General features: G+C 49.8%; 1 protein-coding gene across 4 annotated transcripts in view; it reads left to right on the top strand.

The window, feature by feature from the left end:
- tna (Zinc finger MIZ domain-containing protein tonalli) overlaps positions 1-12,499 on the top strand; it is a 273,408-nt gene that overhangs the window by 185,053 nt on the left and 75,856 nt on the right. For all 4 annotated transcript variants that reach the window (XM_089581282.1, XM_089581280.1, XM_089581281.1 and 1 more), the window contains one exon: positions 10,934-11,015. In XM_089581282.1, coding sequence (XP_089437408.1) covers positions 10,975-11,015 — 41 coding nt within the window. In that variant the 5' untranslated portion in view covers positions 10,934-10,974. The remainder of the gene's footprint in view (positions 1-10,933; positions 11,016-12,499) is intronic.

Raw genomic sequence — 12,499 nt, 5'->3', positions numbered from 1 at the left:
GAAAAAAACTCGCCGAGCAAAAAAAAAAAAATGTCATCATTCGCTTTCTTGCTCTTAATGCTACTTGCTCCATGCACTGGCGACTACATCAATGATCGGCTCACACGCGTTATTTGAAATGATCACGCATTCACAAAATTTCAACTGAATGGCTGGCGTCACCATGAGTTTGATTCGATGAAAGAGATGGACGTCTTTTGACTTGTGAATTTATTAATAAACTAATGTTGCTCATTCTTCAGTAAAGTTCATGGCGTGTCCTGTTTTGGCTTTTTTTTTTTCATTTCGATGTGCTCTGTATATACAAGACTTAATGATTTGCATTTGACTAAAGAGCTTGCCACTAAATCTCACGGTTTGAAATTTAAAAGTCGTAGTTGCTAACGATCATGCATGCGTATTGAGTGTACACTCTACGTCCCTGAAGATCCTTGATTTTGCACTTTAAGGTGCATAATCGAAGAATTGTCAAGAGCGGGATCGTAAAAGCACGCGTAATTAAAAGCCGTTTTGCAGAGGTTATGTGTGCTAACCAAAACCCGCCTCCACGAACAGGTGAAGAGCATACGCGTGGCAGGATACCGATTTTGTTAAACGTAGCGTAGTCCACAAGCTTGCTTGCCAAATCCAAAAGAACAAGCGCACCAATGTTGACCAAACAGTCAGAAAGAAAACACCTAGCGTTCATCCAGTACGTGCACTAAGTCCCACAAAGCTTGGTAAAGGCTACGAGCGAAGCTGGCGTGAGGTTTCGCTTTGGTCCGGTTTAAATAGGTGGAGGTGAGCAAACGAGTGAATGAGGAAGCAAATAAAGTAGTAAGGTTTTTAGCGTACAGTTATAAACCGAGTATACATGCCAAAGCATGTCTTTAGGGCGCTCGTGCAATGGCCAGCAATGCTCATGAATCTATCCGCGCGCCACCGCTGGTTCAACACCAACTGTCGGCAATATTTATTTATATTCATTTCATTTCTGCATGGGCCAGGTCAATCGCCGTCAAGGTCAAGCTTCACGCAAACTCGCTGGGCGGTTACAGAGCTCGTGAAGTAGGGCACTAAAATATTGTCGTAGAAAGCATCAGAAGAAGTTTGGTGTAGCGTTGGTGTACTAAATAGCATTTCGACGTCACGCGGCTACTTCTGTATCGGTGAGACGGAATGCTGCATAGCGATCCAATAAGTTAGCTCGAAAAAGGTATAGAGAATAAGTGACGCGGAAGCCATCTAGCAGCCGTACACTGTGTTGAGTGTGAAAACTGTGGAGTCGTTTTGAATCGGACCGCAATCATGCCAGGCATAAAAACGCGATATAAAGGCTAATTTCTGAATCCAGTACCAACTAAAGAAATGACATGTACATCAGCAGCCTGTCGATAGCTCTCTTCCGAAAAGGATACGCATGTCTTATTCAATTATGCTGAACAATTCCTCCAAGGCGTGCGGCTGTGCGGCTTTCTCTTATGTTATTTGAGGAATTTGTATGGAATGAACTTCTGTTGGGGAACTGCATCAACACATTTGAGTAGCTTGCGCCGATTAAATTTCTGCAGTGAAGATGATCACAAATGTTTGAGGAATTCGCATGGAATGAACTTCACTAGCGGAGCTACATCAGGAACTTTGATGACTTATTGCGTACTAGATTTCTGCAGTGAAGCCACATCAAGAACATTTGAGCAATTTGTATTGAATTTATTTGTGGAGTGAAACAACATCAATAATTTCGATGATATTATGCGGACTGAATATCTGTAGTGAAGTCACATGAAGAATATTTTAGTAATTTGTATTGAACGAATTTCTGGAGTGAAATGACATCAATAATTTCAATGAGTTTATGCGGACTGAATGTCTGTATTGAAGCCACATCAAGAGTATTTGGGCAATTCGTATTGAATGAATTTCTGTAATGAAAGTACATCAAGAACTTTGATGTGTTCGTGTAGACTGAATTTCTACAGTGAAATCACATCAAAAGTATCTGAGGAATATATATTGAATGAGTTTCTGTGGTGAAAATCCATCAATATCTTTGACGGGTTTGTATGGACTAAATTTTTGATGTAAAACCACATCAAACGTTTCGTGTGGTGTAAATAGAGGCCTCTCTACAAAATCGGAGTTTCTGTTGACATCCTGGTGAGTCCATAAGAACCCCATGAGAACTCAACAGAGATTCCATGTCCATTTTTGTAAGGGGACATAGATGATCAGCAATCCTTGCTTACTTGCGAGCCGCCGCGGTGGCTCAGTGGTTATGGTTACCGTTTAATTAGCACTCAGAAATTTGGATGCCCAATGCAGGAAATTGCCGGACGCCGCCCTTTCCTCCTCAGTGGTGATGCTAGCGCATAGCGGCTTGGGACCCAAATGATGAGACCTGCTTGCGCTTTGTGCGTGCTTTCTCTGGTTTCTCGCATGTTTCAGCTCTCTTCTCAATTCCCTCCGTCTGCAATTTTGAGATTTTGTTCGTATTAGGTTTTCCGCCTCTGTGAAGCATATTTTGCTGACTCGTGCCTGTGCTCTTACTGCAGCTTGGTACGCACTGTCGCGAATGAAGTCACAGTTTTGTTTGACGGCCGGAGAACTGCGCAAAGATGTCAAATGATTCTGCAGCTTGTTGTTGTTTATTTTGTGAATCATACTAATATTTACATGTTGTCACTAATTGCGAAGTGAGTACTGATTCATAAGTGTTGAGTGTTTCTAAGGGGTATTGGTCGATTATTGAAAAATTAATATTTTTGGAAGGACTAGAAACAAAGTCTGCCTCCCATAGTGCTTTCAATGAATAAGTAAATCGGTTCAGTAGCCTTGAGTTTGCCCCCCCCCCCCCCCCCCCCTTATTCCTGCGTCGAAGTTATGCAAACATTAAAAGCACGCTTCAAAGTTCGTGTAACTCACTTGACTCCATAACTGATATTGAGATGTTACTTGTGGCGTGGTGGTGCTATTTGTGAGAGGTGTGAACTAAGTTGTTGGTCCTATATGTTAACAATTGCACAGTGGTTGCACAGTGATACCGGAATTTGCAGCTTGAGGGTCTCCGCGCTTCTGATAGGAAAGGATTCTCAGTCATCGAGGCGTATGCACTCGGAATGAGGGCGCGCTTTCAGTTTTTCGGCGCGAACGCTAGATGCTCCGTCGCACACGGCAAGCTTCATCGGCAGCGTCAGCAGTAGCCCCGGCCACGGTTGCCGGGCAACCCGGACGCGTCTCCGGCCGCCCTCATGAATAAAAAAACAGCTGGAGAGCAGACGACAGATCCCTCGTTGCGAACGGAGCCGCAGGTGGGGGGGCCACCCTCTCCGCGGTTGGTTTCACCAAACTGTCCCTCCTCGCACAGCGTCTGACCGACGTTTGTGCCGACCACCGTGTGCCGACTTCATTGTCTGCCGCGATTCAGCGGGCGACCTGCCGTTATTGAGAGCTGCTCGAACGGCTGCCCTCAGCTGCCGCCGTTCCACTGCGCGCAACTAAACGTGCTGCAGGCGCCGACTCCCGCGGTTGAACAGAGCTCCGTTTTCTCTCCCATGGCTTTCGCTCCAACTCCGTGTATTGTAACGCGCTGCGTGAAGTGTAGTTGAACTTCGCAACTGAAGGTACCAACGCTTACTGCGAGCTCTGTGTGTAGTCCACTAGCGGAAAGAAAAAATAGCATAATGAAGAGAGCTCAATAGCGAAAAAGGAAAGCGTAAACAATTCTTTTACACGCCATTCTCAAAGTCCTCTACTTTGTCTTCTGCGCTTAACACAGCGAGTTTAATCGCTGCAAGGTATCGGATGTGTGTACCTGGATAGGCCTATCATAGCGATCGCGGCCTCTAATCTGCTGTCGGTGACGAGCATCCAATTGGGTGCTTTGCCCGCGCCAACTGTTGAGCGTGGTCTTTCACAATAAGTGGCCGACTAACAACGGTCCCGCTGCTCCCCTGGCCGGGGAAAGACAATGGGAGCAGCGGAGGAACAGTGGAAGCGTGGAAACGGTAGTGGCTTCGTCGTCGTGATTTTTGTTGCTCCCGGTTGTCGCTAGGTGGGGCGACGCGGGGGAGCCCGTGTCCTTTCCCGTTTTCTTTCGCTCCACCCCGACGTTAGGTGGGAGATGGGGGGGGGAGGCCTCCGGTCGATGACGTCACGCATCGTCTGCTGCTGCTGCTGTCGAACAGTGCGGGGATCCGTTTGGCGCGTGGACAACATCTGTCGCTTCCTTTTATATTGATCTTGTTACTCGGTGCCCTCGCCCCCACTTGTGTGCGGGCGCCGGGGAGCCCCGCGCGAACTGCCTGACGTCGAGAGTCGAAGCGCGCGCTCGATATTTGAACAGGGTTAAGGAGCTGCTGGCTTCTGCTCGTTGTCTCGCTTCTTTGCAACTGCGCGCGCTCTCTGCACTTTCGGAGGATTCTGTTTGTCCTGCGCGCGTTCGAGCCGTTGTTGTAAGACGCTAAAGTTAGCGCGCCGGCGTTAAACATAGCCCCGCCGGCTGGGAGAGGGCGCTCCCGCGGTCGGCGAGCGCGCGGCGGCGTCTCCCGGTGTTGCGGCGTCGCTTGGCAGATGCGCGTCGCCGTGCCTGCCCTGCTCGCGCCGCTCTTTTTGCTTCTGGCAAGGGTCTGCTTCTCTCGGCCTGCGACTGGGCGTGTCAGGCGCGGCGCAAATGCTCGCTCACTGCTGATTTTCGCGTATATCTACGCTATCAGTTTTCTTCTTTTTCTGCTGTCTCTGGATAGCCCTTTTCAGAAATTTTCGCCAAAGAAGGGAGATTTTCTTGCAGCCTTTCTGTGCAGAACACTACCAAATGCAAGTCTAGCTCTCTCTGTGTCTCTCTTGATTTGGAAGCTGCAGGCAGGTGTGTAGCTCAGTTTCTGCAGGGTAGTGAAAGCACATGTCCCGGTCATTTTGCGGTCATGTACAGAGCAGTTGGATCGTTAGTGTTAACTAACCCGCTGTTGTTCCTGTCACTGCGCCCTGTATACAATACTGAGTTTCACCAACGGCTCGGTCAAGCGAATATGCACGCAGAGAATTCTACTGCATCACCAGCAGCAATAGTGTCATTCCGTAAAATCCCGGCGTCAGCGTGTTGAGAGCAAAGGAGTGAAGCCCCCGCCCTCCAGGAGGCCGTGAGAGGAGTCCACCACCACACAGCCACCTCCACTCTCAACCCTCCAGATGCCCCCCCCCCCCCCCCCCCCCCCCCCAGAATTACATACATCTACCAGAAGCCCATGCAGCAGTGGAACGAAAAAAGTAATTCTGAAATCAAATTCAAAGATGCAATGTTGAAAGGCGACCGATGTAGTGCGAAAGTCAAAACGCCCGCTGCTGTCACAGCTTTCCCACATAGGCTAGTATGATGGTCGTCCGTCAATTTTTTAACAATTTACACTCCTGAAGCTTACCGTGATAAAGCGGTGCGAAACTCCACGCAGTACGAGTAAGACTTATAAATGCTTGAAACCTTCGTCACTTTCAGTACATGATACTTCGCCTCACGCACTTCGCCGTTGTTTGACGGAGACTCATTAACAATCACGCGTATGAAAGGCCGGCGTGGAATAAATCCACCGCAGTGCTTGCACGTCATGAACAAGTAAGAGAGAATTGTCCATCTGCACTTGTTCAGTTTTTGCAGGCGAGCAACCGAATTCACAAAACTGCTCCTACGCCGCCGTGGTGTCTCAGTGGTTTTGGCGCTCGGTTGCTGACCCGAACGACCCTGGTTCGATCCCGGCCGCGGCGGTCGCATCTCGATGGAGGCGAAATTCTAGAGGCCCGTGTACTGTGCGATGTCAGTGCACGTTAAAGAATCCCAGGTGGTCGAAATTATTCGGAGCCCTCCACTACGGCGTCCCTCATAGCCTGAGTCGCTTTGGGACGCTAAACCCCAATAAAACTAAACTGCTCCTACCTCTTCGTTCCTAAGATAGTTCTGCGAACGGTCAGCGACCGTGGAAATCATGACAGTTGACAAGACCATAGCACAAGCAGGCATTGGCTACTTTGATAAACCCCGGTGTGACGCTAGCACAGCGGCCAATCGCGGACCAGTCGCAGGGCTCGCACAAGGGCCACGCTGGCATAGCGTGCATGCGCTAGATGACAGCTTACTCCCTCTTTACTTTTTTCTTTGAGAGTGCAGAGCAAGGGCAGTAAATGAGGACGGAGCAGCTTGTGAATGCTGTCTTTTTTTAATTGTTTTTATTTCAGTTCCATTTCATCCTTTTCGTCCGCCTTTCTCAGTGGCAGATTCCGTGTTAGCGGGTGCTTGGTGTTTTACTGTATAAGGGCTTTGGCGTATGGAAACGTTGGTAGCGGGCGCCGTAAGGTTGTCATAATGACGTGATAAGCGCCTCGGAAGGTAGCAGTAATGCGAAAATGACTGACGACTTCGGGCAGGCATTCTCCATTCGTGTGCCGTGAAGCCGAAGTTGAATGCACGTCACTGCTAAGGTGAGCGAAGCCAGTGCGCGTTTCTCATCGTTCAAGCCCCGGCTCACTTTTCATTATCGCCGTTGTCATCCCACTTTCTCATGTCGTGTGCTATGCACACTTGCAGAGGGTGGGAGTCGGTAAAACGCTTCAAGGAAACTTCGAAGAAGTGTTACAATGCACGGTCGTCGATACCATGCCGACAGTGACTTTGTTTTCGGGTGTCGCACTAAGGATACATAAGACTAACAAGTCTGTTTTCGTTTTACCATAGTTGACGCTGGGAAGAGGCGTCGAGGAAAAGCTGTCAATTAAGTTATCAGTGAGGTGAGTGACGTGTAAGAAATTTAGTGTAATGCAGTGAATAACGAGCACGAAATAAATCGTGGAAGGCAAGGAATGGGGCAGTCTTTAGTGCGAAAGTATATCTAGCCGCTCACCTAGGGTTTCAGCGGTGCGTGTCTGTGTATGTGTGTGAAGCCTCTGAGTAGCAAGGATCACTGGGTCAGTGGACACCTCAAGCACACTGTGAGGTGGCGGTGGTGTCCACCTACAAATTTAGGCAGTTATGCGCCTTTCCTTTTCTCAAAACCAGCGGATGGTTTAGACGCCGTTGATTTTGAGGAGAGGAAGGGCGCATAACTGGCTCCCTCGCTCAGTGGACACCTCAATCATGCTTTGAGGTATACGTGGCAGTGGTGTCCACCTACAAAAAACTGTGCTTTCGTACAATATTATGTGCCTAGCAATGCTAAACCGCCACCCATTTTTTTTTCGGGGTGCCAAAACTGAATGGCGCAAACACCGAACGAAACATTTTTACTAAGTATAAGGCCAACCTGATCCATCACCTAGGTAAAATAGCTCTATTAAAGTAGCTCGTTGGTCTCGCATAGCTCGAAAATACCTCTGAAAGACGGGGACTGAAAGGAACGAGGCTCACTTTTTCTCGTTCCCTCCAAGGCTTTCAGTACTGTTTTTCGAAACTACCTAGTTGGATTAATAGACCGGTTCCGTTTGTTTAAATGTCGACGCCACACAAATCTGCTATGTTGTGTGATTGTCGTCCTCGAATGTCGAGCGTAGAATTGCCCACCGCAGCCATCAATAACGGAGATGACGAAAGGCAGCCTGAAGAAGCAGCAAATGTGCACAGTCTCGCAGTGTCAGACAGTCTCTGCTTTGAAGTGATGCCTCATAAATAATAACTCTGGAAGCTGTCTGTAGTTGTCAATCATGAGCTTGCATATATTTATTTCCCCTAACCAATCTTTTTTTTTTTCTTGCAAGCAAAGGGAGTAAATTAAACTCTCTGCATGATGAATAATAACAAAAAAAAAAGTCCCGATGGGCGCGTGTCTTTTATTAGGCGTCTCACGAGTTGCAAATTGGCTCCACGCGGTGGAGTCATTTAATTGCCGACCCGAGCGTGCTTCAGTTGCACAGATTCTCATGCGCTTCCAGAAGGCTGTGCGCGCAGCTAGTGGAAAGGGGGGAAAACTGCACCGCGTAAAAATTATCCGGTGCTATGAGAGAAGTCGAGTTCCGCTAGTCTCTGGCATTATTTATCGTATGTTCTGGCACTTTTTTTCATAGAACTTTCTTTTTATCCCGACTTATCGAGGTAGTGAAATTACTGTTCTTCGTTCTTGGAGGGGCCCCACTGCAGGGTTACTTTTACTGTATCTGAGTGTTATTTTTTTATTGCGAAAGCAATACTAGTTGCACTTTCAGCCCGGCGCGTAGCGAGGCCGGTAGCTACCAAATTAGCAGATTGGATTGGATTCGATTGGATTGGATTGGATTGGATTGTATTGTATAACCGATGCATCACCACAAGTCTAACCACAAGCACCACCACCAGCTACACTACCAGCTGAACCATGGCGCAGCTACGGATATTGCTTTCGCAATTAACGGGCTTAACCAAGCTAAGCCACAGCCAATTTTTTACGTTGAATGAAGATAATGGAAACTTTAAGCCGTCGACTTTGCCAGTGACGCGAGAGAAGCGCACCTCCTTCGTGCACCGTTTGCCTGCGCTCCTGAAGACGCGCGCCGCCACTCCAGTCCCAGCGGAGTCGGCGGCCGTGTCCAGTAGCAGGCCCGGTCGTGTCTGCGCTTGGCCAGCCCGCGTACGGAGAGGCGCGGCCCCGGCCGATTTTGGCGCACCGTGTAATTTTATTACGGACAAACGGGCCCATCAGGGGCAGCCCTCTCCACTCCCGTCCTCACGCACGCGCGCTGTCTCGCTTCCCGCTGCTCCGTACGCGTGCAACGTGCGTCGTGGCAGCGTCGCTGCAGTCCGGCTTGTGGTTGTTTACGCCGGAGCGATGACGCGAGGCCTGGTTTTGAAGCACGCGTGTGGGTTTGCGCTGAGGTACTTCGCGTAGTGCCTCCGCTGCGTAAGAAGAGGGGAGGAAGAAGCAGCGAAGAAGGCGTGCGTGCGACAATAAATGTGCGCGCCAGCGCTCCTGTTTCCGCAGCCTCGTGTTGCTGCCAGCCCTTTCCTTTCGCGGCGCTTTTTTTCGTCGGTCATTCATTACGGCTGCCGTTTGTTTTCGCCGAATCTGTCAACACGCACGCGGCGCCATTGTGAATGCGGCTGTCGCTGCAGTCACTTCGGGCCGCACGAGCGTGGTATACGCCCACGCTGGCTTCGTCTGGTCCCCCTTTGTTCGCCCCCACAATGAAACACGCGCCGTAGGAAATGGGGCTGGGGCGGACAGGGCTCTCGCAGGTTTTGAGGATGACACGTCGTACACGACAAAATCAGGACGGACCATTTTATTCACCATATCGTCCGTGTGTATAAAAAAAAGACATGGAAAAAGATAGGCGCTCGCAACAATATGATTGTCGTCTGCTAAGAATTTATACATGCTGAGAGCGAACATCCAAAGCGTTTTCTTTTAGAAAAAAGCATCTCAGGGCAGCGTGTCCGCTTTGAAGAAAGTTTATTTTCTTCTTCCCTTTTTTATTTAAATACCAAAATGCATTCGTGTGTGTGTGTGTGTGTGTGTGTGTGTGTGTGTGTGTGTGTGTGTGTGTGTGTGTGCGTGCGTGCGTGCGTGCGTGCGTGCGTGCGTGCGTGTGTGTGTGAGAGAGAGAGAGAGAGAGAACAGACAAGGGAAGAGAAATGCTGCTCTTGTTATGACATGCATTTGAAGCAAGCCAACAGTCATCGAAACCAAGGAAAGCGTAGGAGAATTTTTCTGCCTTTCTTTATTTAATTCGTGGTGTTAATTATTGGGAAAGGAACACCGTAATAATCTTATGGCTTAAAAATTATTGTTTAGATAGTATGAGAAAAAACAATCACATACCGCGGCTGGATCTCATTTCCACGACCTCCGAATTCCGCATGCGGTGCTCTAACAACTAAGGCGCCTGTCCCATCTTCCACTCTTTCGGGGTTATCTATATTGCATGTATTGTAAGCTAACCTTGGGAATGTTCACCAGCGCCACCTTCTCCACACGCTCCATACATGGCCGTGTGCGCAAGAAGGGTGTAGGTTATCCATATTGGCGAGGTGAGCTTGGGAGGATGAGAAGAGGAAGAAGCTGCAGGCGGATAACGAGGCGATAGCCTTGACGCAATAGAGCGAGCTCCAGCAGGTAGAAGAAAAGCAGAGGGAAATCGCGGTAATCCGTCACAAATGGCAACCGCGCAATCCATCGGTGGTGGTGCATTTCTGCAGCACACGTGTGTTTAGAGGGATTATCTTTTTTTTTTTTTTTCATACGAGATCAGGTTTTAGCGGCCGGGCTCCCAGGTTGTAACGGTGGTTAGGAGGCGCGAGACCGGTTCAGCCGTTCTCACACAGTTGCTTTCCTGCAAGTGCTGGTAAACGACAAGAGAGCCCTGTCGGGCCCAGTTAACGAACCGCGTACAAACGCGGCGCAGACTGTCATCTTCACTCGACGACTTCCGCTTGCCTCAGTAAGCCTGTTTCGACGACTGAAGCCAGCTGTTGTACGAGAACATCGGCGTTGCTTGCAAGGGTAAAAATGAACTCATTGTGTAGCCGTGCGTTACTTGTAACACAAAAGTGACCAACTTTGGTTTCCATCAACGTGTGCATCCGTGCTGCCGATTGTCCCTTCTTGGACAAGCTGCTTCACGAGCTCATCTCAGTCGCGCGTGCTTCTTTTTTTTTTTATGCTTTACACTCGAAAATTTTTGGCGCAGTGCGTGCTTGTTCTTTTCCGCAAGGGGTGTGCGCGTCGTCGCGAGCATTACTGCTCGTTTTGATAAGTTATTGGTTCGTGTCCCGATTTAGTCCAGAGAAATGTCAGCTGGACCCTTTGAAGCGATGGCTTCATGGCAAGAGGCATTCTGAAGGGGACGTCTTTCGTGCCTACCCCGAAGCCAGCCCACGTACACGCGCGCACAGATTCGCTTTTCGCTTCTATCAACCGCATTTCTGAGCGCATGAACATGTCACTGCGATCGTGTGCGGGCGTCTTATTCTGACCCTTCTTTTCTCTCTCTAACGGCGCAGGCGGCGGGGAGGAGGAGCGCGTGCTTTTCCCTTTACCCTGAATGCAAGGACTCCTCGGAACGTCGCTCCACCACCGGCAAAAGTGAGTCCACGCTGCTGCGCATACTCGAGGGCCTCTCCTCGTTCGCCCCTGGCCACCCAGAGGAACGCGCGGCAAAGCGCCGAACCAAGGCTGCGGCGTCTGTTAGTCCGTCGGTGTACTAGTAAGAGGAGACTCGACGCAGCCACTCCGCCGAAACCGGATGACGGGGCCGACCTGCGCGGCCCCTGTCCCGATGTCGGCCCGTGGCCTTGGCCTATTGCGAGCACGTATAACTTGGCGTGTTTTGTGGAATGCCACCAACCACTCGGCATCCTCGCTGTCGGCGCGTACGCCGCAAAATCAGAAAGAAAAAAAAAATGAATTCGTTCACTCGCGGGTGGCTCTCCGCTGTGCGGGGTTATCGAATACGTTGCTGCCATGAAATGCATTGCGCACGTGCGTGAGACTTTCGTCCCTAGTTGAGCAGATCAGTCCGTACCTACCCGGTGTTTGTGGGACCTTTCGCTCTGGGGCCGAAATGAATGCCTGCCCCCTGTGCGAGTTTCGTTCCTTTCGGTAACGGACCAAAAACAAGAAAAAAGAGGAAAGGAAAACTATTGGCCCATTGGGTGATAAACACAGCGTGATTGGTCATTGAGTAATGATTGCAGGTACTAGCCGCGCGAGGGAAGCAAGAATTAAACAAACTCGATTGCCTTCAAAGCAGAAAAACAGCGTAACTAGGAGGGGACGGGAGGCGTACTCAATCAGCTGAGCTTCTCTGCGAAGGCTTGGAGACAGTTAGTACTCTGTTGTCGTTTCGCTCAACTCAGCAGTAGGATTGCGCTCTGCGCCTCTGTAACTGGATCTGAAGTGCTAATGGGTCAAAGAGTTGCCTTAATTAAATAACATATTTGTTCCGTCTTTTTTCTGCCGCCGCGGTGGCTCAGTGGTTATGGTGCTCGGCTGCTGACCCGAAAGACGCGGGTTCGATCCCGGCCGCGGCGGTTGAATTTCCTTGGAGGAGAAATTCTAGAGGCCCGTGTACTGTGCGATGTCAGTGCACGTTAAAGAACCCCAGGTGGTCGAAATTTCCGGAGCCCTCCACTACGGCGTCTCTCATAGCCTTAGTTGCTTTGGGACGTTAAACCCCATAAACCAAACCAAACCACACCAGCCGCCGCGGTGGCTGAGCGGTTATGGTGCTCGGCTGCTGACCCAAAAGACGCGGGTTCGATCCCGGCCGCGGCGGCTAGAATTTCTTTGGAGGAGAAATTCTAGAGGCCCGTGTCCTGTGCGATGTCAGTGCACGTTAAAGAACCCCAGGTGGTCGAACTTTCCGGAGCCCTCCACTACGGCGTCTCTCATAGCCTTAGTCGCTTTGGGACGTTAAACCCCATAAACCAACCAACCAACCAAACCACACCAAACCAAACCGTCTTTTTTCTGGAAAGACACCATCTGGTGCGCGGCGCAGATGTTTTGCTCTACTGATAGCCGGATGGTGCCACTTAAACGAGCGTGACTAAAGGTAATCGTGCAGG

The sequence above is a fragment of the Amblyomma mixtum genome, chromosome 3 (genome assembly GCF_055824585.1).
Source record: "Amblyomma mixtum isolate Tamu chromosome 3, ASM5582458v1, whole genome shotgun sequence".
Classification (NCBI taxonomy): Eukaryota; Metazoa; Arthropoda; class Arachnida; order Ixodida; family Ixodidae; genus Amblyomma; species Amblyomma mixtum.
Note: the sequence above shows the minus strand (reverse complement) of the source record. Positions and strands in the feature narration are given on the sequence as shown.